Below are 27,571 nucleotides of genomic sequence, written 5' to 3' on the forward strand. Positions count from 1 at the left end.
GCCTCCCCTTCACCTCTACCTATTTGAGGTCTACAACTCCTCATGGCTCTCCTCATCTCTGCCATCTTTATACATTCTTGCTATTCTTGCTGAACTCCTTCCATGCTTACATTTTCAATACTTATTGATATATTCCTCCATGCTGTTTGATGTCCATTCATTAAACAACTAATTCTTGAAGGTCTACAATATGCCAAGTACTACCTAGGCACTAGAGATTCCTCAGTGAATAAGGCCTCTTCTTGTGGAGTTTACGTTACAGCTGGGGTTCCTGCTTTTAGTATTTACATCTGGATTTTTAAGATCCTTTGCAATGGTAACTCCACTTGTGATTTCTCTGTCTATGGAGGAGCAATGTAATTTCAATGTTGTGTAGCTTATCACTAAATTAATAAACGGTGCCCTGGTGGTGTAAGTATATAGGTAGCTAATATCAGGTGACTAGACAGGTAAACTTACTTGAGATACCAACTCAGTCCATTCTCCTCTAATTTTTTTAACACTGGGAAATCTACATTACCATTGAGTAAGGTACTTTTGGAATTCTCTAAGTGAGAACTTGTAAAGGAATTGTAAGGGGGAAATGCCTGGGGATTGGTTTCCTGTATATGCTAAAATCAAGATCCAAAATATCCATTTCTCAGAGATATGCCCGGAAAGACCCACTACACATGGGAACAACATTTTAAGAGGTTTTGAATTATTGTGCTCATTAATATGTTTTTTCCTTCCTTTGATCTTTTCCTTGAGGACAACTGGAGCTGTACTTACAACATTTCAAGGGTGGTGAGAATTTAGAACTAGGAAAAATCACTTGCTCAGAAAAACATATTTTAAGACTTTTTATTATAACCAAAATGAACAAGGGTGGAGTTGAACTCACCAAAACAAAACACCGTTCCCTTCCAAGTCTGATAGGAAGTGATCAGAGAACGAGCTTTAGGACTTCTTCCAGAGAATTCATCATAGGAAATTTAGTGTCTCGGGTGTTTTAAAAACTTGGTTTAAAAAATACTTGGTTTCTGTGTTAAATTAAACTTATATATTTAATGTGCCTAAGGCAGTTTCCTCCATAAAGTTTCTCCCTGAATTTTGCAAACACACACACACACACACACACACACACACACACACACACCCACACCTCATGTTATAGAGTTAGTTTGCATGTCTCCCTTGAAGAATCATGAGATACCAATGGCTGTTTTAGGACCTGATTTGCATAAATATCCCTTTTCCCTATTTGAGGACAGGTGAAGGGACTCTTGCCAACTCTTCTAGCTACTTAAGATCAAACTTCCTCCAGAGGACAGCCAGATGCACTCAGATAGTATAGGAGCTCACCTTGTGCCAAGGAACACAGTGAATTTGTGTCATGCCTTAGGACACAATCTAAAGAGAATCTTAGTACTAAGCAGGGGTATAATACTGGGTAATGCTATCTAGACTTATCTCTCAAAATTAATTCTAGAGATGTTTCTCAAAGATCTTAAAAAACATAATGACCCTGGAGGAACAAGAAAAATTTTCTATAGAGAGCTAATGTCTAGAGCTGGTGTGGAGAGGGAAATACACCTTCTCTCTCAAGAACATAGAAGCAGTCTGGGAGGGAAAAAGGCATTGGAGAAGGCCTCTTGAAATTGATGTTATGACTGGCCCCACTACACTAAGCATCTTGAGAGCACAGACTGTCTTGTCCATGACTGACTCCCTAGGACCTAGGACAGTGATTGCCTCATTAACGTTTTATAGCTGAATTGAATGGAAAGCAGCTGCAGAAAATGATAAAATAAAAAAGTGGGCAGTGCAAAGTTGGGAAGACTGTATTATTGGTGTATTCCAAGTTCTCTCCACCAATCTATTATGAGGCCCCAGTGATATCTGAGAGATAAGAGTAGAGAAACTTTAAAAATACAATAACTGGGGCGCCTGGGTGGCGCAGTCGGTTAAGCGTCCGACTTCAGCCAGGTCACGATCTCGCGGTCCGTGAGTTCGAGCCCCGCGTCGGGCTCTGGGCGATGGCTCAGAGCCTGGAGCCTGTTTCCAATTCTGTGTCTCCCTCTCTCTCTGCCCCTCCCCCGTTCATGCTCTCTCTCTGTCCCAAAAATAAATAAACGTTGAAAAAAAAATTTTTTAAATACAATAACTGGAATAATGAAGAGGATAAAGGCTATGAGAGAGTCAATGCTATGTGTTCACCAAACCATTTTTCTCCTGGAGACACAAGAAGGCTCCATTTCCTAGCTTCCTTACACCTAGACAGGGCTACGCAACTAGTCCTGGACAATGGCTTTTGGGCAGGGGTCACATGTGCTACTTCAAAGCCTGGCTGTAAAAACCTCTCTTGTAATTTTCCAAGTCCTCTCCTTCTCTCCCTCCTTCCCTCCCTCCCTCCCTCCCTCCCTCCTTCTCTCTCTCTCTCCCCCTTCATTGTTTGACCAAATACAGAGGTACAGAGGTGTCATTTGAAGACTTTAAGTGTCTAAGGTCTTAGGGCACATCAAGGCCAGTAGATGGAAAAAATCTGATTACCTGAATAACTGTGTAGTATACAACATCCCCTCCCAAATACTGATCCCCACTGGCCTGTGTCATGAGCAAGAACTAATGTTTATTTGTTAAGTCATTGTGATGGGGCTGTTTGTTATAGCTGCCAACATTACATATGCTAACTAATACAGAAACCATTGGATTCTGTGTTAGTTATAGGGACACTGAACCCTCTGATTCCTGAAGGAGAGCAGGACTGGAAAATGGGGACTGCTAGAAAATGTGGGTGCACATTTGTATATGTATATACTAAATCAAATGCAATTTATGAAGCATTTTCCACATGCAAGATATCAAATAAATAGCAAGTTATTTTCGATTTCCATAGCACTTTTCAGTTTTATCATTTATCATATTTTGTCTGCTTATTTTTTTAATATGAAATTTATTATCAAATTTGTTTCCATACAACACCCAGTGCTCATCCCAAAAGGTGCCCTCCTCAATACCCATCACCCACCTTGTCTACTTATTAAGGTATGTTCATACCTTATTTTCCTTTCTAGGTGGTAAACTTAAAGGAAGGGCTATATTTTATTCAAAGGCCTAATTCAATCACAAAGTCCAGTTCACTCTTGAACAATGAGGGGTGGGGGTTTGGGGTTCCAAACCCCCCTGCAGCTGAAAATCTGCATATAACTTTTGCTTCCTCAAAAATTTTACCACTAATAACCTACTATTGACTGGAAGCCTTGCCAATAATGTAAATGGTCAACTAACACATAATTTGTATGTTATTCAGATTATGTACAGTATTCTTACAATAAAGTAAGCTAGAAAAAAGAAAATGATATTAAGAAAATCATAAGGAAAATATATTTATGGTGTTTTATATCTACTGTATTTATGGGAAAAAACTCATGTATAAATGGATCCACACAGCTCAAACATGTGTTGTTCAAGGGTCAATTGGAGATATATAATAAGTATTTTGAATTGATTTCCCAGGCTTTCTCTCTCAAAGAGTAATAAATGGAATAAGGTTGATGAAGTACGTGGAAAATATTTACCCTGCTTTTTTTGTACTCTAGGCTAGTACTCCATGTGTTCAAATCCTGACTCCAATACTTATACGCTATATGACTTGGCTAAGGTACTTACCTCTCTCATTATCAGTTTCCTCAACCATTAAATGAGATTAAAGTAAGATAATATATGTTAAACATTTAGAAAGTGCCTACCATATAGTAAGTATTCAATAAATATAATCATCATCACTACAACCCCCACCATAATTTCACTAGAAAATTGTTGATAATATTTGTTATTTTAAACAGGTATAGTAAACCCAAATGCCTTTAGGGTCCAGGTTGGTAATGTAAGTGAGATAAAGTAAAAGCAAAATGGCTGGAGTTCAGAACTAGGTGGTAAGAAAAATAAGAGGCCTATTACTATATATTACTATATATATAGGAAGATATATACACACAGTAATATATAGTAATATATATGGTGTATATAGCAATATATAGGAATATGTATGGTGTATATATATTCCTAAATATATAGTAATATGTTATACTACTATATATATTCCTAAATATATAGTAATATGTTATATTGCTATATATATGTTATGCTATATAATATGTTATATTACTATATATATAGTAATATATAGTAAATATATAGTAATATATTTATGAATATATATGGTATATATATCACATATACAGATAGTATGATTAACACTATGTTAAAGGTTTGCTAGGAGAATATAAAGAATGGGTGCCAATCAGCCATAATGATTACTAACATTTCCTGAATGAGCATATTAAGATGTTAGTATATGAACTAAGCCTTAAAAGATAAGAAGAAGTTAGCCACAAGGATTAGAAAGAAGTAATGTTAGAAGCAGAGGGAACAGCATATGAAAGGAAGAATTGTGAGATAATTTGGTGTTTTGAAGGAACTTCTGGTAGGGTGTTATGCTGGAGTAAATGTCCACATGGAAATCTGGTCGGAGAGCAGGCTGCAGAGTTTGGCAGGTGGCAGGTTATGAAGGACATTATATGCCATGCTCAGAAGTTTGCCTAGAAAGCAATGGGAAGCCACATTTTAAGAAGATAACTAGAAGCAATGTACTAATGAGAAAGTTTTAGTGCCTTAACTAAAGTAATAGCACAATGAATAGAGAAAAGGCTACATTCTGAAAGTAGAATTAGCATATCTTGGGAATCAATTGAGTGGAAAGGGCTGAATGAGGAAGAAAGGTCTAAGTCAATGCAAAACTTTTAGGTTTGTGTGACTAGGATGATAATTTTCTATTTCTAGAGGTGGACTGGAACGAGAACGGGATAAAAGTTCAGCTCTGGTCATGTTGAGTTTAAGTACCTACTGACCATCCACATGGTAATGTTGACTACATGGATTTTAACACCCAGAGATATAGATTTGGGAACTTGCAGAGCTCTCTTTTAGGGACACTGAGCTAAATAAGAAGAGAAGAATCCAAGCATGACACCCTATCACATACTAACACTTAAGAGACCAGCACACGGAGAGGAACCTGAAAAGGAACGGGAAGAGGGCGGTGCAAAATCAGGGAAGAGAAGTGCATCAAAGCTAAAGAAGTAAAGAGTATTAAAATGTGCATGGGGCTCACCTGTGTCAATGCTTCAGGAAAATCAAGTAAGGAAAGGACCCATTTGACTTGGCCAAAAACCAAATGAGTCCTTGGTGGGTAGTCTTGGTGGACTGCTTCAGGTGGAATTCAGACTGCAGTTGAGAAAAGGAGTCAGTGGTTGGAGACATGCTTGGCTGCAAAGAAAAAGACCTGGAGGGCCATGGAGTTATGTGAAGGTGCTCACATTTTTTTTAAATGGAAAAGACTTGAGAATATTCTATATTCTAAAGGGAAAACATTAGTGAAGAGAATTGAAACTATAGAAAATAATTGCCAGTTTGAGGGGCTTGAGAGTGTAGAAGTTAGAGGACCCAGAACATAATCCTGGAGAAGAAAAGGAATATAGATCCTATTGTACCCAAAAGGGAGAGTGGGAATGGATGGATAATGGACTGCCTTTTGCTGAGCAAGGAAGGAAATGGAGGGTGGCAGAGGAGTTCAGTGGTGGTAGTTTGGGAGAGGAACTGACTAAGGACATACAGAAGGGGGCCTCACTGAGGTCCCAGCTAAGGTTGGAGGCCATGAATTTGCACCAAATTAGTGGTGTATGTGACTTTTTCAAGAAGCCTTGTTTTCGAGTATACATGAGGCAAAGAAGGCAGATGAATGATTTGACCCAAGATGTCCGGACATCAGAGGAAAAAGCTTATGCTCAGGAGCTGTTTAGTGATTTCCTCAGCCTGAGATTTCATTATGAGTCTGAACAATTTGCAAAACTGCAAATCATCTGAGATTTTCCCAAAGCCATGTTGAATACTAATTCATCTAGATAGACAGTGTAACCTGCAAGGGAATTGGAGCCTTTAAACTCAATTCTCTCTTGACACTTGAGAAATGAATGGAGAATTATGTGTCCAATTCTTAATCCTTGGAGGGCCAAGCACAAAAGTGTTTTATAAGAGTTATCAGAGAAGAGTTTTGTTCTCAGAATGCTCATTCTGAAAAAAAGTAGAAATTAAAAAAAAAAAAAGGAGCAAGGAGGCTTTCACATACTTCTAAGAGGAAAAGGAGGGGGCATTCCCTACCTTTATGAAGCCTCATACCTCATGGAACTCTAGGTACTGGCTATGACAAGCCTTTACATTTAAAGTAGAAGGCAAAGAAAAAGCAGACAAATGGCTTCCCTTAAAGATTTCATATTCTATTTTTTTAAGTTATTTTCCTTTTCATGTTCCACTGAAGGATTATGTACAAATCTATACCCAGTAGAAGCAAAGTGGGTTTTTTTTTAATGTTTTATTTTATTTTTGAGAGAGGGAGTGAGAGAATGAGCAGGGGAGGGGCAGAGAGAGAGGGGGGAGACAGAGGATCTGAAGTGGGCTCTGTGCTGACAGCAGACAGCCCGATGCAGGGCTCGAACACATGAATAGCGAGATCATGATCTGAGCTGAAGCTGGATGTTTAACCAACTGAGCCACCCAGGTGCCTCTAAAGATTTCATATTCTAACTGGTGGCTTAACTTCTCAGGAAGCTTAGTCCTTACAAAGAATACAGATAAGAGGAGGGACTCCTGTCCTCTCTGCCCAGGGTAATAAGCATCAAGCGTAAGTTCAATCTCCATAGTTGTCTATGCCACTCATGGGGCACAACTGGATTCCTTCCCACACCTCTTGAGGGAGGATCCCTCTCTATTTCTGCAGAAGCGCCTGTTGGACAGGAATTCCCCCCACCATACCCTGACACCATTTCATGTTTATGTGAAAATGAACATTTCATAGGCTTTAAAAACCTTATGATTCTGAGGATAGCCACAGCTGACCAGAGATTTCTGACAGATTTAAAAGGTAATGGGTTTTCTACTAGTTTCAGCCTGCCTATATTCCCTTTTGTTATGAATGAATAAAACTTTCTGGACCATTAACTGCCTTTCTTCATAATTTTAGCAGCCCATAATTTCAGTATTATGTGTCAATATAGGTGCAATACATACATAAACAAATCATAAAATGGTAGGAATCATGTGTTTTGTTGATTTTGGTTCCAGAGGTATTCAGGATAACTGCAGATTATCTGGGATGGTAGTAAGTTCAGATGGGCCTGATATTTTATATCCATCCATCTATCCATCCATCCATGCATTCCACCCATTTCTCACTTGAGTAGACTTTGGAAAACCATTTCATTCCCCTTGCTCTTCCTTATAATTCCCCTACTGACCCACTGCTTCATAGAGAGGAGTCTCTACTCACCCTTCTCACTGTTCCTAAATCCCTACTTCCCAAGTTCATAAATGATAGTGGCATGCAACTCGAGATCAGATGAACTAATCATAAACAAACAATGGCAAAGCAGAAAATTAATCTTAAAAAAAAAAAAAACACAGCACCTACAAAGAGAACCTGAAATTTTCATGGCAAAAAAACATACTCTTCCTGGTTTGCCTTTCCTGCAGATAAGATTAAGATATCCAGCCACAGAATTGTACCTCTTCCTGAGAACACCCAATCTAGAGCAAATCCCTGCTTCCTTGGACCCCACCTCAAACTCTGTCCTAATGCAAACCCAAATGTCTCAAGTCCTTTTTAACATCTTTGACTGAGAAGCCCCATGAGTTCTCATGGTGTATGTCCTCTCCCACTGCAATGAGTAATAAACCTGCCTTGTTCAACTGCATACGCCTTCCTGGTCTTTGACAAAGCAGAAGTTATAGGGACTCTTGGGGCACTCTGGTCTGATGTGAAGTGTACACAGCGTTTGAAAAGAATGAGGTGGGTAAAGAAATGAAAGAGGTGACTCTAGTGAGGGTGGACAAGGATGTTTCCTTTCAAAAATCCTAAGTCCAAAGAATCTCTTGAGAACTTTCCCGCACTCAGCTCCTTTCTCTTGCATGAAGTCTAATATGGAGGCACCCACACACTGACTCATGATTGGGAAGGCTTTTGTGGTTAAACCTGACTTTTTATCCCATACATTATTCGAGGCCAGCTCAGCAGCTGTTTGTTATTTTCAGTGAGTCAAATATGGTTGACCTTCTAGGTTCTGAGTGTGGGAAATGTAAGATCTCCAAGGGTACCAGTTAGAGGGTGGTTTAGAAATGTGACATGTAATATGGCATCTCAATATCTTTATAGAAATGAATTGAGACGGGATGAAGGTAAAGTAGAAAGTTAAGGAGAAAGTCTCTGAGGAGGTGGTTTTACAAACCATCATTTAAAACCAAGGGAAATTATTATAAAACATAAGGAAAATGCTGGGTTTTCTATGGGTGTTTGGTTTCTGGAAATCTGTTACTTATATAACTACAGGACCATGTAGAAATTAGTTTATTTTTACAAGTTGTGCCTCTGTATTTGTCAGAGTCTTGGTATTATGGGGGTAGAAGGCAAAGATGATTATCTCTACTCATACCCTACAAAACGGAGTCATGGTAATAAGTCTCTCAACACTGCAAAAGCTTCATCAACAGGGCTCTGGAACTCACCCAGGTCTTCCCAGTCTAGAGTGCTCTCAGCATCACCAAACTGCTATTCATCCCAAGTAGCCCAGTTGTTATTCCTTTGGTTCTGAATCTGATAACATTATTAAATCTGGGAAAACACTGACTAGATCATGCAATTCTTAGGTAGTTACAGTAAGTTGATGCTGTTTGAACACATGAACAAGGACCCAGAACCCCTGCCTTTCCTCAAAGGATGGTTCCTGGACACCCTACATCTTAGTCATAAGGGGACTTATGGGGAACTTAAGAAAAATGAAGATTCTGGGTCCCAACCCAGATTTACTACATTAGTGTTTCTTAGTATGGGACTCAGGAATCTGTACTTTTAACAGGCTTTACAAGAGATTCTTAATTATATTATTTGAATACCACTGGTCCAGGGTAAGTAAATGTTTGCAAAAGGCCAAAGTTAAAGAAAGGATCAACACCCCCAACCCCTATTGATGTTGAGTTCAATACACATAAGGGTTAGGGTAGTGTTGAGAAGGAAAAAGTGGCAAATGTTTCATTCAGGAATCATCATGCAAAAATTTGAGAAGAAGCCCTCTTAGCTTTTAATGACTACAAAATAAATACATCTACAGCAGTAAGGGATTCAATGTGTTTTTTTTTTTTCCAGATCTTGTAACAAAACTGCTATTCTTATGCTCATGGGGGATGAGGGGATACCCCTGTACTAACAGCAAATGAAAAGGATCTAGTAGACCATTCTGATGTTAGAATCAATGGCTTTAGGTCTGGTCTTGTTTAGGGGGAAAACTAAGGATTATATCATGGATCATTAAAATTGCTTCTAGGACTGTGGTTTTAGGAAAGAAGCAGACATACAGCAAGGTAGACAGAATCAATGTGATTTTCTTAATAGCAATGGCTGTCTACGTATCTTGGGAGTGGTAATATTATAAATTATTATCTTTAAAATTTTTTAATGTTTATTTATTTTTGAGAGAGAGAGAGAGAGAGAGGCGGGGGGGAGCAGAAGATCCGAAGCCAGCTCTGTCAGCACAGAGCCCAATGCGGGGCTCAAACTCGTGAACCTTGAGATCATGACCCAAGCTGAAGTCAGACATTCAACCCACTGAGCTGCCCAGGCACTCCATACTATCTTTTTCCATAGAAGGGTTACCTTTAAAAGTTATTTCACGCATAGCTTGGGCTTCATATTTTATGGCTAAGCTACATGCAATATATTCCTTTTCTAATAGTTTTAATCAAGCTGTTCTTTTAAGTGATCTATGGCTAAAATTAATCAAGTTGGATGAAAATAATGCTACAAACCAGTCTGTTACTCAAAGTAGTATTGTTTTAAAGTGTTTTTGTTTTTTTTTTTTTTTTTTTAGCAATCTCTACACCCAATGTGGGGCTAGAAGATCAAGAGTCACTTGCTTTACTGACTAAGCCAGCCAGGCACCCCCGCAATCCCAAGTAGCATTTTTAAAACTAGGTCTTATGTTCTGAACGCAAAAATCTCTTGCAAACTAATAAATGCAACACAAGGGAGTGAAGGGCTCCTGTGGTAACAGAGTTAAGAGAACCATCAGCCTCCAGCGCTTGATCTCAATTATTCTAATTTTCACTGTTGGAACCGATGTTTAAGTTCTTCAACAGTTGCATAACATTTGAAAAGTCAGTAAAATCACATGCTGGCTTGTAAAAAGCCATCCTAGGTTATTCACTCTATAATAAGTAAGCAAACTGCATACAATTTCTCTTTACAAAATCTCATTTGGGACTTGAATGCAGTACAGAGAACCAGACAACAGGTATTAAGTGAAGCCAGCGAACCTTTTGCTTCCTTTTCCCAAATGGTCGTCTTAGACACAGATGTTTAAAATGTGCTACAGATGTGTAAATCAAGGTAGATGGCTATTTATAAAATTAAAATGCCACTGACCAAAAATGAAATATGTACCATTTTTACCCCACTACCAGCTTGGCAACTAGTTTGGTGAAAATTAACTATACTTGCGTGAAATTTATTACCACTGTGTTCATTAGTACCATTTCTTTTTTACCACTAATATTTTTACCACAAATACACAGTAATGAGATATTGTCAAAGGAGTAAATACTTTCTTTTCCGAAATCATATTTTGAAAAGAATGGATGGGGGAGGGAGGAGCTCATTTTCTCTTTCTTTTTCTTTGTTTTTAACTTCTGTTTGGATGTAAAATGTTTAATAAATGGAAATCAAATATCTTTTGATGACAAAGAAATTTCCAATATGATCTTATAAACCGTGCTTACGTATCACCAGGACAAAATAATAACTATAGGTATTTCAATTTAAAATTTGATCAAGTGCTCTAAATGATGTATCACTTCTTTTTAAACCAGGTACGGCAAAGGGGCACTTTTTAAAACCAGGTACAGACTATGAATATAAAATATCCCACGTTAGCAATAAACTTTTGTATTTTTTAGTGAGATCTTTTCAAATTAATCTTTCAACACTCATATTGAGAAATCCCAGTTCTTGTCAGTTCTCAAATTTAATGACAGCCTTTTGCATTTGTGATGTTGAGGATTAGAATAAGGTAATGAATTCACACACTCAGCTAATTCAGTTTACCTTCAGTCCACAAAATTAATGCAACTGCATTCCTAGTGGGAAAGCCTTTTAAATTTAAAATTCTGTTTTGGATTTCTTAATTTACTACTCAAGGTGTAATGCTAATTACCATTACAACAAAAGATTAAAACAAAGAGAAAAGACTGCTCGACTCTTCTGGGTGGTGAGGATTGTGGTTAAGCAGGGGTGAACACCCTAGCCCTCAGCTGTAAGGCAGGGTTGAAAGGCAGCAACCTCAGTGAACAGCGCCTGGGAAAGGTGTTCTCAGCCAGGCAAGCTGACTACTGCAGCTAGGAGCCACAGGCTGTCTTGATTTCCCTTCGTTTTTTCACAGTGCAAGACCATTCCTTCTGTCCCAAGTAATTTGCAGCCATTATCATAGATATTAGATGTGGAAAGACTTGGCAGGTCACCTAATTCCCCAGCCCTTCGCACAGAATGCCCCTGTTGAATATTTATGAGGCAGTTGTTAGCTGGTGGAAACCAGCCTATTAGCAATCATGGTCATTTACCACTACCTGGGGGCAAACAACATCAAAAGAGACTTTAAACAAAACCATAAGTGGAAAAAAATAATGAAGGAATGTCATATTCTAGGCATTTGACTAATGGTCAGATAATGAGATTTATTAAAAACTTCCAGAGAAGCTAGATTCCTCTTACGTTTGGGGATCAGTTGAAAAGGCTCTCAACAATACCTGATGGTGGCTCTTTACTTTTGTGTAGGAAAATCTCAAAATAGGCTCTTCCCATGCCAGAGACAGAGCATGCTCCAAAAGCCAACCCGAAGGATTCTTGATTTAGGTACCACAAATTTAATTAATACGAGACAGCACAGTGTATACTTGATTAACATAAGACAACATTCTTAGTATTGCTCTGAACAGTGGGAGTTTTGAGACATTTTAAGCTGGCTACCAGGCAGAAATTGGAGAGAGTATCTAGCATTATTTGATATATGGGATAATTTAGACACAAATCCAGATAAATCAGGCCCCAAGTGGATTTGTGTGTATGAAGCTGGGTGTGTGTCTTCGATGAATCAGGCTGCACTGATTGCAAAGCCTACGTGAACTAAGAAGCTGCCACTCCTCACTGTTTTCAGCATCACCCCAGGGATGTAAAGACAGCTGAGAAGGAAAACAGGCTTGCAGTCAAACAGAGCTGGGGCGGGTCTGCACTGCACTTCATACAAGTTAGGTAGGGGCTCCTAGTGGGTCTTAGCCTCAGTTTCCTCCTCTGTAAAATAGAAATAGCAGTATCTACTCATATGGATATTAAGAAGAGAGGATAAAATAGTGAATGTAATGCATTTAGTACCATGCAGGTCATCAGTAAATACTGGCCTCCCTTTCTCTTCTGAGCATTCTATAGTTGCATTTATATGTTCATTTCTAGAAGACAGATTATTTAGGCATACAGCAGAAATTTATTACAGGTAAATTTGCATGGCTGTAAATGCAATCAAATTTTCAAAATATTTCTAACCCACTGAACAGTAGAACAGGTTTTTAAAGTGCCAAGCAATTAAAATTGCTTCCTTCACATACCCTTGAGTTTAATAGCAAACCAATGCAAAATTTAATGTTGGAGAAGAGGCACGCTCATGCATCCTGTTTTCTTCATTTGAGGGAAATGGGAGCCTAGGATCTAACAACTTCCTCTCTCCTGTAGAATTCTCCAAGCTCCTCAAGCTGCTCCTTCCTCTTCAACAAACACTAAAGAATTTGTAGGTCACTTCTTCTTTTCTTCAATATGGTGGTGATTCATTTAGATATTAAGGATAATTAAGCATTACAACACACTTGATATTTAAATATTAAGAAACACCATTAACCACCATGGATGAAACTACCATTGACTTTAACCTCGTTCTCAACTTCTTTCTCTCCTAGTTCTTCTTTTAGCCATTAAGTAACTCCCTTAAGGTAGCTCTTCTAGAATTCATTTGATTATTCATAATATTAATAAAATATGCTCACAATGTCCAAAAGCAGTACCCCTCTCTTATTTTATTTTTTAAAATGTTTATTTATTAATTTTGAGAGAAAGAGAGAGAGGCAGAGAGAGAAGGAGAGAGAGAGAGAGAAAAATTCCAAGCAGGCTCCACACTGTCAGCGTGGAGCCCGAGGAGGGGCTCAATCCTACAAACCACGAGATCACAATCTGAGCCAAAATCAAGAGTCAGATGCTCAACCAACTGAGCCACCCAGGCATTCCAGTACCTCTCTTTTAAATGAAAAACAAAAAACAAAAACCAAACAAACAAAAAACACCCTCAAACTATGTTACTATGATCATGCATACCCAATATTAAATACTTAAGTAAAAACAGGAGAAAATGTCAACATTTTGGATATTGCCAACTATTCCAGGAGATAAAATACCTGGGTAGATGACTTATAGATTCAGCTTTTTGAGGTTCTAAATACTTCCTTAGAAATATGGATTATAGAATGAAACATGTTTATAGGTCAGGAAGAGACCCAAAAGAAAGAGGGCATAACTTCAGAGAGGGTCCCAGTGACTTGCAATTGCAGACATATATTGAAAAAATCTGATCCAAATCTTGACCAAGAACATGAGGAAATAAAACCAGAATTAAGTAGTATTAAAAAAAAATACAAAATCCAAGAGAAGCCAAGAAATATGGTACTAACAAAAGAATGAATAAAAATCCAAAGCAGCAATTTACAAGGAAGGTTGGTGGGTATGTAAAAGAAAGTCTTTGTGCTTATTACCTAGCATGGTTTTTCTTTGGTGGTGTGCACACGTATGCGCGCGCACGCGCGTGCGCGCGCGCGCACACACACACACACACACACACACACACACACACAAACACACACACACACCCTGCGTAGCAAGGAAAAGCAAAAAAGAATGACTAGTTCCTTTACAAGGTGCATAAACACATTCTCAGGCAAAATTAAACTCTTTAGTTCCAGGACAGTGAAAAAGCACACACTTTGTAAATGTCCCTGAGGGCCTGTGACCCAAGGCACAGGGAAGCACATACCACGATATGAATGGCGTCTTACGCACCTCTGTAATTGTCAACAGATGTGGCATGCCAACAGACTAGAAACAGTTGCCACTTAACACATGCTTTTTGGTGACTGATAGGATGGAAGTCTTAGAAAAATGAAGGTTTGATGAATGAGGCATCCTGCTTAATTGTGCTAAGCTGTTTAGTTCAAATTTTCATAAATAGATTCAACAGAGAAGAAACAGAAAACCTTTTCCTGATTCTCTCAAGAAATAAATGGGGGGGGGGGGAGGGCTAGGAAGGAAATGAAAGAGAGAAACACAAGATCACGTTGCTATGGGATACTTAAACTGTATAAATCAGGCATTTGTGTGGTTATATTAACAAAAATTGAAATAAAATTAGTATGAAGACCAGATGTTTAAAAAAATTAGGAAAATATATTCTTTCTCTTCCAAGATATTCTCATCAATTTGCTCCCTACATTTTAGTGATGTTGAATTACCAATCTTTTGAACAATTTAAAATTCATAGCTGACCTTTATTCATGTTTGTTTGATATAGGCAATTCTGTGCTTACCTAAAAGGTAAAGGTTCATGAGTAGACTGCTCCTTTGTTCAAAACACCACTGTTTTATACTGAAAGCAATTTTAACTTATGGAAATATATGGGATTTTGATTATGGAGTACTGACACTATAAAAGGCTTAGACAGGTAATTCCTCCATTTTCAGGTCAGAAAAGGTGCATACTAAATATATATTTTTGATGCATACTATTTTAATATCACTGTCTGGGATGAGGTTCCTTGCCAATAGAGAATACATAGCTGATCCATAGCATATAATCTGGAACTTGATTTTGCCCATAAGAGTCAGAGTGCCATCTGTGTCCTTGGCCATGAGCCAGTTGGCTTTTACACCTTCATTCCTATAATCCTCTCACCAACTCTCATCAACCCATAATCAATTTACTTTGGCTGAATAGGAACTATAAAGAAGCCTCAGAATCCCCAGAAGCATCATTTGACATCGAAGAGCTAGTAATGCTATTAATAGTTGACTTTTTTCTTCTTTACTTCCTTATCTAAAGTGTTATTCTATGTTACAGTGAAGTGAGTGGGTGCTTTTCTAAATAATGCCCTTGAACCAGGAAAGTAGCAAGGTGACTTACAGTGAATGCCAGCAGCTCCATCACTCATTTATGTAACCACAAAGTAAGTGTGCTAAGACCCAAAGGTCAGTGAATATCAATAATACTTGTGCATCTTTTGCAGTGTTTCCTAGGATATTCAAGTATATGCCCAGCCATTCTCTCTACTGGGTCTAAATACATGAGAGCATGTTCATAGCAAGGCCTCTTCAGTTAATTTTGTAAATATAAAGCTATTCCCCAAACCCTGAAACCACTTATTGGAGATCCAATATCTAGAGTGTAATTGACTTTCAAAGACCTTATTGCTTAGCAAATATATTCAACTCTTACAACAGTCCTGTGAAATATTATTGCCCTTATTTCACAAATTAGGAAACTGAAGCTCTGAGAAGTTAAATAACCTGTCCAAAGCACACTTGCGATAAAGCGATGAATCTTGTTCCTCTGTCATGACACTTGCTCCTTCACCACCACAAGGGGTAGATAAGTGGCTAGAACAAGTTAAATGTTAAAGGGGGTCTTTGGGTCTTTGTGATTGTTCTTGCACAGTGTCTTGTTCTTGGGTAACATGCACAGTAAAGTAGCTGTAGAGTGTGTTCCTAATAACTGCTAAATTTCCCCACTCCCATAGGTAAGGAGAGACTGTGGGGTGGGGATGGGAGGGGAGAACACTCAGGTATTAGACGATGCAGATGAGACTAGGTGTTTTATTTTTATTTTTTAAATGTTTGCTCATTTTTGAGAGAGAGAGACAGACAGACAGAGTGCGAGTGGGGGAGGAGCAGAGAGAGAGGGGGACACAGAATCCGAAGCAGGCTTTAGGCTCTGGCTGTCAGCACAGTGCCCGATGTGGGGCTCGAACCCACAAACCATTAGATCATGAACCTGAGCAGAAGTTGGATGCTTAACTGACTGGGCCACACAGGCGGCCAGAGACTAGGTGTTTTAAACTGGGGGTACTTTGTGACTGCTTCTGGGACCTTACTGCTGCTCTTCCTTAGATCCTACGATGGCAGAGGTTTTGTGCATTTTATATTATTTGAATTCAATTATTTGAATAGTGAAAATGAAGGTGGCTATTGTGTTCATTTGCACATTATCCTTCTCTCCATTTTAAGGACTATACATCTTGACCATGGGGGTGGATATAAGAGCCAGCCCGGGTCACTGTGATCTTCTCAACTGAGTTGAATATAATTAGTTACTCTTCTGTGCATAAGAAGCTATAGAGATATAAAAGGCTTGAGTTGCCTATGGTTATAGGCTAGCCTCTCCAGGGACAGCTGGCTTCAGAGAATGAAGGCACCATGAAAGAAATTGGAATAAGCACAAGAGAGAATATGTGTCCTGACAGCATTCAAATGCTGGAATCCAACAGACCAAATCCAACCCTACCCTTCTTGCGGCTTGCTTGAATTTCCCATTTTTTGCTTCAGGTTGTCCACATTTGATTTCTGTCAGTACTGAAGAAGTCTAGAATAATACAGAAATTTTACTTCAATAACTGAAATAATAATAGTAGATTCTTGAGAATGAACTTTGTGCCAAGCATTTCACTTAGACTGTCTTTATTTTTTTTTTTCAGTATAATCACATGAGGCAGGTATTATTTTTTTTTTAATTTTTTTAACATTTATTTATTTTTGAGAGAGAGAGACAGAGACAGAGACAGAGCATGAGTGGGGGAGGGGCAGAGAGAGAGGGAGACACAGAATCCGAAGCAGGCTCCAGGCTCTGAGCTGTCAGCACAGAGCCCGACGTGGGGCTCGCACCCACAAACTGCGTGATCATGGGCTGAGCTGAAGTCCAACGCTCAAATGACTGAGCCACCCAGAAGCCCTGAGGCAGGTGTTATTCTTCTCATTTTGTTTATGAAGAAATTGAGGCTCCACTAGGTTAAATGACTTTCCTAAGGTTCCACAGCTAAAGAATGGTAGAGCAAGATTTGAATCCATTTCTACTTGGCTCCTAAATACATGCTGTTATTGTCTCGTGCTATTTTGTACCTTTACATGGTTCTCAGTTCTGGCTGCATTGTGAAATCACCTGGGGAGCTTCTAAAAACAGGTGTGCTCATGCCCCCTCTTTAGGCTTCCAAGTTTGTACAAGGACAGCAGGTACCATTCACACAGAACACAGTGGACTTGTGCTCCGGGAAGTTCGGGGGCCCTGGGGATGAATATGTTCTCAACAAATGATGCTTCCTGGACTTTTGCAACTGACGTGGTACTGCAGCCAGACCAATTAAATCTGAATCTTTGGGAGTGGGGTCCCAGGTTGATATGATTTTAAAAGCCCTCCAGGTGATTTTAAAGTGCAGTCAAGGGTGTGAACCACAACCGTAACCTAAACACAGATCTTGGATTTATATGGGCTATGACTACACTAGCACAAAATGAAAACTTAAAGCTTAGGGTGGGGCAATTAAAACTAATATGCCATGTGACTACAATTATCGGGATATCTCAGATAAAATCTTCTGTTAGGAATAGTGAGTGTGAAATCACTGGACAACAGATCTATTTATGTATTGAACTTTGCAGTACAGTGCTGACTAAAAATATTAAAACGGTCTCTATAAATATCTTCATTCTTAAATATGACATCAACAAAAATTAATAGACTACATCTTCAAAAATGTAGATTTTGTAAAAATGGGTCCAGCAAACCTTTTCATGTGGGTTTATATTTTCCATAACTGGATAGTTTTGGGTATTGATCAAGGCCATGCCCTTTCTCTACATAAGATTCTTTTCTTTCACCTGCCAGGAGACTATCTCAATTATTATGACAGGAAAGAAAGAAAGAGAAAGAAAGAAAGAAAGAAAGAAAGAAAGAAAGAAAGAAAGAAAGAAATGAAGAAAGAGAAAGAAAGAAAGAAAGAAAGAAAGAAAGAAAGAAAGAGGGAGGGAGAGAGAGAGAAAGAAAAAGAAAGAGAAAGACAGAAAGAAAGAATGAAAGAAAAGAAGGAAGGGGGAATACTAAGGACATTTTTCATAACTTGTCCTAAATAGGCAATAGCTCACTCAGATCTCAAAAGATCCATAACTAATAGATTTTACAGAGCTCAACTATATTTGACTTATGCATTATGAACTGGAAGGACAATGAAGATAGCAAATGTCATATGGTAAAAGAAAGTTTAGTTACCATGAATTATGCAATCTCACACTTTGTTATAAAAACAGGATGATGGGGAGACTTAATTCACTGTTAGAAATCCCCATGAGGGGAATGTATGAGAATATTAGGTTAAGTGGTTGTTGTGTTTTGTTTTGTTTTTTTAACTTTAATACTGAGCAAAGGAAGGATCTTAAGCCAAAGTTACCTGAACTAAAGAGTCTATCATATATATCATTGAAATATAACTCATTTCTAGAGTAAAAAGTCTTTATCCAAATCCGAACTCAATTTTATCCAAACCTCTCTCTCTTTCTTTTTTAATTTTAGAGAGGGAGAGAGAGAGAGAGAGAGAGTGAGAGCATGTGCACGAGAGTGAGGGAGGGGCAGAGGGAGAGAGAATCCTAAGCAGGCTCCGTGCTCATTGTGAAGTTGGACACAGAGCTCAAACCCATGACCCTGGAGTCAAGAGTTGAAATCAAGAGTTGGAGGCTCAACTGACAGCCACCAAGGTGTCCCATTACCCAAATCTCTTGCATTATGATATTTTTTCTATTGCTTCCATAATCCCATACTTATTAAAGTAATCAAATTGATAAATATACTTTAGCAGATTTTTTATAAGAAATTGATGAGCTATCACAGTACTCTAAGGCTTATTTGACTCCAAATATATCCAATTACAGTCAGACTTCATTGTTGATACTGAGAATTCCAGTGCAACCAGTGTCGACCACTGTGCAATGTTTCGTGGGACTACTCTATGTCTAACTAGAAGGTTTAATTTGGCAAAACTTCAAGCAGCAAAACATAAAAAATAAGTTCAGCTTTAGCAAGAAACTGCTAGAAGACAGGCAGACCAATCTGTTAGGTGTGTGATCTATGAAGCTAGGTTTTGCCTTGTGTCTCTGAAAGGAGGAAGATGTGGGTTAGATGGAACCTACCCAATGGCTGGGATTGAGCTCTATCATGCCTCACTTCTGGCTGTCCTAAATCCTCAGACTGGCATTCAGGTCCCAGATGGGGTTCTAGGCACCTTTTCAGCTTTAGTTTATTTCCCTATATTAAACTCCAGCCAAACCAGACTATTCATCCTTTCAAGAACCCATTGCGTGTTTTAACCTATGCAATTTTGTTTATTTCCATCATTTCATGTGGAATGCACTCCTTCTCTATCCAACAAAACTCTATTTTTTCTTGAGATTCAGGCAAATTGTCACCTCTTCTGTGATGCCCCTCACAATTTAATTCTTCTTTTGCCTGAACTTCTATTGTACTTTGTTCTTCCTGTGTCTAAACCCTCCAGTAACTCCTTGAGGATAGGGAGTGTACCTTATATATGACATTGGGAAAAAATGGACAAATATATTAATTCTGGTTTTTCCACTTAACAGCTCTGTTACTTTGGACAAAGGAGGCCCCTTGAGCCCCAACTGTCTCATCTGAAAATTGGTTACAGAATAATAATGTATACTTCAAAAGATTCTTATAAAATTTTGAGATAATGTATGTAAAACAGCTAGAATAACACTTGAGACATAGCAGACACTCAATACATGTTAAATTCCCTCTTTATTCCTCTTGTCTGAATGTCATATAATATTTATTAGGTATCTCTTGAATGAATGAATGAATGAATGAATGAAATTGTGAAACTGTCTGAGTCAGGTCTAAGAAGAAAGAGTACACAGTAGTATATCCTGAGAATTCAATGATGACACTCAAGGTAATTATTTTAATAAGTCTCATAATCATTCCTATCTGTAACCTCTTTTTTGATTTATAAAGAAAAATTATAAATAGTCATTTAAACATTTTGGAAATTAGTAGTTTTGGGTTTTAAGACAAAAATATGAAAAACGGCAATGATATCACGTTAAGGTTAATTTGTATTGTAGGTTAACAGAAATTTGTATATCTCTAGAGGAATATACATACTAAAGACAAATAATTCTATAATAAACAAACTGCTTTCAGTAATCATGCTGTTACTGGTTGTGTGGTATTGCTATTCTGAAACTACTATGTGTGTGTTGTGGGATAAGGCAAATGAGTGGTTATGTTGTTGCATTAAGAACCAGGAATTTTGGCAAGGGAAAAGGAAATGCAGATATAACATCAGTGAGGTAAGGTACAACTTTGTAATCCTGAGATTTAATTGGAAATATAATATACTTCATAATATACTCTTTCTTAGAGAAAAAATATACATATTTCCTAGTTCTATCCACTGAAATGACCTAGAAACATTGACCAAGTCACTAGCAATAAGCACACTTAATGTTCAGACTGTGGCCTCTAAATACCATGACATACTAGAAAAAACTGGGCTCTTTGGAGAAATAGCTAATTCCAGATCTGGGAAGGAAATATACAAGATGGTCTGGAACATTTTGTCACATCACAAAGCTAGAACACTATCAAATGACTACAAAAGTCATGTCAAAAGGACTCAGGGACCAGCTTTAAAAGGCTCTCACTGGCCAGAGACAGGATAATTTGAGCATAAAATAAACATACTTACTGCAACAGAATGAAGCACATCTATATTTTTAAATCTGATAGTAAACAGCAATAGCAAAAAATAATCCAATTAGTTATTTTTGGAGGATCCTAAGGAACCAACTAGTACATTTTAAAATAGGTAAGTAAAGGGAAAGAATGAAACATTTATCTTACCTTTATTAAATGAAAGTACCTCAGGGTGATCAGACAGTCAATAAGGGGAAAGCTCTTTTCTATAGAATTGTTTCAACTAATAATCAAAATTACCATTTGCAACCCCAATGAAATAACCTTCAATGACTGTTAACATCAAAAAAAGAGAGGCAAGTATATACTACTCCTGATGGAAGTAAAAGGCAGCACCTAAGAAGTATTCTTGCCAAAAAAAAAAAAAGTAAAGAAAAATCAAACTTGCATCAGATGAAGCCTCTAGCTTCAACCACCAATTCACAGGAAATATATGGGAGAGTGAAAACATGTTAAATGGTTCCATGGGAATGGAATTAGCTAAATCCAGACTATAAAGAAATCCCAAGGGACAAATTACTTGGTTTCTGCAACAAACAAGCAGCAAGAAAGAAGAAAGATGAAGGTAAACCCTATGGATTAAAAAAGACTTAAGAGATACCAACCACATCAACTGATTACATAGTTTAAACCTTATTGGAATTCTGGTTTAACAAAGAAAACTGTGGAGGGGGGAAACAGTTTGGACACAATTGAAAACATTTGAAATCTGGCCCTATATTTGGGATGATATTAAGAAATGATTGTAAAATATTTTTAGGAGGAATAATAGATTATAGTTACACACACACACACACACACACACACACACACACACACACACACACGAGTCCTTACCTTTTAGAGATACAAATTAAAATATTTACAAATGAAATAATATAAAGGTGGGCATTTGCTTCAAAATAATCTCTGTGTAGGAGAGTGACTGGGGTATGGATGAAATATAATTGCCCACAAATGAAGAATTCCTGAAGTGATGAATACGTGGGGATTCATTAATTATTCTACTTTTGTATCCATTTGAAATTTTCTGTAATAAATTTTCAAATTAATAATTTAAAATAATCTTGTATGCCAGGCCATTCTGAATTTTACAATCTAACACTTAAAGTAGGGATATACAAAGTTTATGTAGCTGGCAAGGAGGATACATATTTTGAGGTCCTACTTCCTTTGACTCTACTGGCCTTCATATAATTTTAAGGGTTTTTTCCTCAGAAACTTTCAATGTAGCTTTATTTAGTTTTCCATGATGAAGTCTTCCTCCTTATTTTTGTGATTATTAAGTAAACTAACTCATAGTCAGTCTTTGCTGGTGAACTCCTAGAGAAAAGGGGTCTCTTCTTATTTTTGTATCCTCCATAATTTATTTATAATATAGCTACCTGTTGAATGAAGTGTTACATAAGAAGTTAATTTGAGTATCTGTAAAGTATTAGGTGAAACTGACAGAAATTCAAATGCATAGGATGGGGAATCCAGAAGAACTAACCTTGAGACCCTGATAGGGGCAATTAGAGAAATGAAATTTTTCTAGGCTACATCGTTGGAAGGCATGGGAAACAGCTGAGAGAGAAATTTAAGTCATAGTGTTTTGAGAGTCATTATAATGCAGAAAATGGAGGAATAATTTCATGTTTTCCTCTGATTTTCTACAGCAATTTTCTTTGCAATTCCTCAATCTGCCTTCTCACTCCCAGTCCTCTCACTGAGTCTCCTGCCTGACTGTGATGGGGTATCCACTGGTATGAACTTTATGGACTCCCTTCTAAAACACTGTTCTCGTCAACTCCCTCTTCTGCTGAGGATTTCTGGTGACTTTGCATCAGCTACAAGAGTTTTCCACCCGAAATTTATTCCTCTTCTTCATCTGGCCCAGAGATACTCAACTGTTCTTACCACCCACTGCTCTCCAAGATGAATCCTCTGCTCAGTGACATTATTCCCCTAACCATTCCCAGTGGGGACACCTGCTTTTGTTCATACTATTTCTGTCACCAGAACTGCCCTTCTCTACCCTTTCTGTCCATTCTGATACTAGACAGTCTTCAATAGCCAACGTAAGTTCTCCTTTTCCAGGTCTTTCCTGTCTCCCATCTTATGAGCTCCTACAGTTATTCTGCATGTAGTATTTATCTTGGTGCTATACCAAAAGCTTCCTTTTACTGTGATGTAGCTTTTCTTGTGTTCCTCTTCAAATCGATACATCTAATCAGCAACCATTTGCTGTATATCTATCATGTGCCAGGTAATAGTGAGTATTGTGGGTATATAAGTATGAATGAAATACTCTCTTGGTCCTTGATTCAGTTAAGAAGATAAAATACAAAGTATATTAACTTTAAAGTGAAAATATGTGCTGTAAAAACAGTTCCAGGTAACAACAGAAGAGACTTCATAAAGCAGTGTGTGACTAAATGCCCAATAGTGTACAAAATGCCTTCTTCTGCCCCTACGCTGTAGTCAGTCGTACCAGAGGCATGAGCCAGGTCTGCTTTGGTCAAAATACTCAATGGTTTCTGTGGAGTTGAAGCAGATCGACTGCAAGGGGGAAAACTATTATTAGTTATTTTGATGAGCAATTTCCAATAGTGTACTATTGATGTGGATGGTATACATATCTATCTAGCATATAGCAGTCATGGAATATTAAAGCAAGAGCTCTGACTCACTTGAGCTGGAGATAAGAGGCAGCCACCTGCTATAATTTCCTGTGTTACCCTTCTCTCTTTCTAATATTTCTTCTCATTCTTGATTGTTGCACAGCGTGTGAGAATTCTCATTGTTGCACAGTGTGTGAGAATTTGTTGCTTAGAACAACTGCAGCTATCTTGGGAACATGGGGTGGGGGGGACTAGTCTGAAGACAAAAGTCAACATGCTGAGGATGGCAAAGTGGAAAGATGTAAAGAACCAAGGTCCTTGATGTGGTAGTGGACTAAATCAAGTATTGTGCAACTACTCATTCCCGAGTTCTTTTTAAGTGAATTTAAAATTCGCTTTTCTTCTGTTTGATTTTTCAAGGAAAAGCAACCCAACTGATAGATTGATTTTCAATTTAGAATGTTCATTTTGGAAGCAGTGAGCCAATTAGATGGAAGGGGTCTAAGAACGCAGGCTGGGGTGTTAGTAGGAAGCTGCCATAGGAAACTCAGTGAATACTGATGAGACAGGTCTGTGTGGTGGAGAGAAGTGAACAGGTTTAAGAAATAAATGAAATTCAGAGTAAGTGGGACTTGGAGACCACTCTGTTGTATGTAATGGATGATGACTCTGTGGTTTCTGGATGGTGGTGCCAGTCAGTGAGATGGGGACAGAGGAGGAGGAGTACATATTGTGGCTTGGTGGTTACCATACTTGTTTTGCATATAAGATAACCAAGTCTCACTCAATAGAATGTATAGTTTGTGAGAGCACAGATCTTATCTATCTTCTTTACTACTGATTCCCTAGTGCCTTACAGTAGATAACTAGTAAGAATGCTTAATAATAAATGAGTACAGACATACAGATGGCCAACGGATACAAAAAGATGCTCAGCATCACTAATCATCAGGGAAAAGCACATCAAAACCACAATGAGACATCACCTTACACCTTTCAGAATGGCAAGTATTAAAAGGACAAGAAATAACAAGTGTTGAGGAGGATATGGGGGAAAAAGTGTGGATGAGGATGTGCACTTTTGGTGGGAATGTAAATTGGTGCAACCACTGTGGAAAACAGTACAGAGTTTTCTCAAAAAAGTAAAAATAGAAATATCATATGATCCAGTAACTCTGTTTCTGGGTGTTTACCCAAAGAAAACTAAAACATGAATTCAGAAAGATATATGTACCCTTATGTTTATTGCAGCATTATTTATAATAGTCAAGATATGGATGCAACCTAAGTGCCCATCAATAGGTGAATGGAATAGGAAGATGTGATATATGTACGTGTGTACGTGTATATATGTATATGTGTATATGTGTGTATATATGTGTGTATATATGTATGTGTGTGTATATATATGTATATACATGAATGTAATATTATCCAGCCACAAAAAAGAATGAGATATTGCCATTCGTAACAACATGTATGAACCTAGAGGGTATTATGCTAAATGAAATAAATCAGATAAAGAAAGACAAACATCATATGGTTTCATTTATATGTGAAATCTAGAAAACAAAGCAAATGAAGAAACAAAGCAGAAACAGACCTATAAATACAGAGAACAAATGTAGTTGCCAGAGGGAAGGGCGCTGGAGGGATGAGCAAAATGAGTGAAGGGGAGTGGGAGGAACAGGCTTCCAGTTATGGAATGAGTAAATCATGGAGATGAAAGGCAAAGCATAGGAAATATAGTCAATGGTATTGTAATAGGATTGTATGGTGACAGATTGTGGTGGTAGCTACATTGTGGTGAGTACAGCATAACATATAGACTTGTTAAATCACTATGTTGTGCACCTAAAACCAATGCAACATGTGTCAGCTATACTTCAATTTAAAAAATATAAAGAAAAAAATGAGCGTGGCTGAGAAAAATGACATCATTTGCCTAAGATAGCCCATGCAGTTAGACACCATAAAGCCAGAAAACACACTCTAATTCTTTCCAGCGCACTGTCTACCACATGCCAACAATATTAGAAAAAGGTTGACTCAGAGTTTGAAGCAGAGGAAACTCTTATTGGTAGGTATGGAATAGGGTAGGCTCACTCCCTCAGGTCACATTAAGAGAGTATCTAATTTTTTCATTAATGTATATTTCATAGAAGAGTTTCTAAAGAAAGAAGATGTCTGAGAAGGATGCATGCAAGGACATTTGGAAAACGTGGATTATATCTCATTACTGACATATTCCAAATGAAATAGACTCCTCTTGTTCTAACCTGGAGCTTGTAATTAGAGAATCAGGTAAAAAAAAAATTAAGATGGAAAGTCTCTCTGCTCTCTAGAGTTTTTGAATAGAGACTAACCAAAATCTCTCTTAGACCACTCTAAGCCATGCTCTTGTGTTGTGTTTGAAAGAGTCAGAGAACTATTTACCATTAATGTATGAGAATCATTAAAGACTAGAAGATATTATTCAGCATTTCCTTTCAGTCTTTATTCCTTTAAGGGAAATAATCCTAACTGTTGTAGCCTCCCTAATTTATGCCAATCTTCTACTATTTTTTCTACCTTTATATCTCTTTTCTCAGCATCCTTCATTTTCTCCACAGTCTTAAGATGAGGGACCCGAAGTGTGTTGAGAAAATAATTGTTTCTGTGGTTTTTTTTTCTCCTCTCATGTCAGATTTACAAGAGTTTAAATGTTTCCCAAAATTAAGCTAAGAACTACAGAAGAAGAAAAGTAGGAACCATTGACTTTAACTTCAAAGAATTGATCACTGGGTACTCCTAGTAATCCAAGAACAATATTAGTGTGTAATTCAAACGCCAGATTGTGGGACACAAAAGTATTTTGGAAATTTAGAAAAGCAATAGAGTGCCATGGGCTGTTGTGGAAGGATTCATGGATACTGATGAAAACAGAGTGAACCTTAAAGAGCATCTAGGATTTGGAAGGGAAGAATAGGAAGGAGTATAGAAGGAAGTAGCAATGGGAGTAGGTTGGAGTGTAAAAATATCTAGAATATATGTGGAAAACACATCTAAGATACTTTAAAAAAAACAAACTTCCTCCCTCCAAAGCCTTATCTTTATGTTGATAGTTATTATGTCCATTATGGATATCATATAGATGGATGAAGGACAGCATCTCTCTTCTCCAAAGATGAACCTTTCTTTCATCAATTAATCTACTTGGCTTCTATAATTAATGAAAATCATGTTGAATTTTAATTCTATCTGTGTTCTTAATTAGTATTTCACTATTGAGTACACAAGGAACATGAAAAAAAATGGGGCCCGCCATCAGACTACAGAAATTTGATAGGCATAGGACATGGTAGGGGCTCAATAAATACTTATTGAGTCAGTGGAGGAAAGAAAAGAAAAAGAGAAAGAAGAAAGATGGTGTTTGGGATATTATTTCTCATTAATTTTTCAAAAGTTAGGTGAGCAGTTATTTAAATCATAATTAATATTTTGAATACCATCTTTAGGTTTAAGTTATTGTAACTTGCCAGGTTTTCATGAATAGAGGGTATACATATAGCTGGCATATTTTTATTTCTTTTTCTGATTAACTATGGTCCTTCATCTTTTTCTAAAATTCCTGAAATTTTCAATAGGTAAAAAGAGACACAATATAAGCAGTTCCATCATTTCTTCCAGAAATAGACCAAATTTGAAATATCAAAAGATAGCTTAATGGTAATAGGGGAAGACAGAAATAATTTGGTTCCATCTTACAGTATTCTGAAGGAAATTAAAAAGAATTCCAGGAAACATTAGCTGCAGTCTAAATGAACCACTGATGTTTTATAAGCCTTCCTGATCCACCGAGGTAGAGAGGGGAGTGGAACAAAGAATGTTAGAAGAAATAAGTAGTTATTTACAATAACAAACTCCTTTCCCCATGGGTAAAATTTTCTAGAGCAGGAATGAACTGAAATCCTTTGCATAAGTAAGAGCTGAGTAAGACAAACA

The 27,571-nt window shown here is 37.6% G+C and overlaps 1 protein-coding gene across 9 annotated transcripts in view; it reads right to left on the reverse strand.

Moving 5' to 3' along the window:
• The window catches only part of CPQ (carboxypeptidase Q), a 549,973-nt gene that overhangs the window by 141,728 nt on the left and 380,674 nt on the right, over positions 1–27,571 (reverse strand). The window contains exon 8 of one of the 9 annotated variants that reach the window (XM_045454138.1): positions 14,758–14,789. The exons of 7 other annotated variants lie outside the window; for them this stretch is intronic. In XM_045454138.1, the coding sequence (XP_045310094.1) occupies positions 14,773–14,789 (17 nt within the window). In that variant the 3' untranslated portion in view covers positions 14,758–14,772. Of the gene's footprint in view, positions 1–14,757; positions 14,790–16,028; positions 16,806–27,571 lie in introns of those variants that run through there. One more of the 9 variants, XM_045454134.1, reaches the window with a different exon arrangement.

Source organism: Leopardus geoffroyi, chromosome C3 (assembly GCF_018350155.1).
Source record: "Leopardus geoffroyi isolate Oge1 chromosome C3, O.geoffroyi_Oge1_pat1.0, whole genome shotgun sequence".
NCBI lineage: Eukaryota > Metazoa > Chordata > Mammalia > Carnivora > Felidae > Leopardus > Leopardus geoffroyi.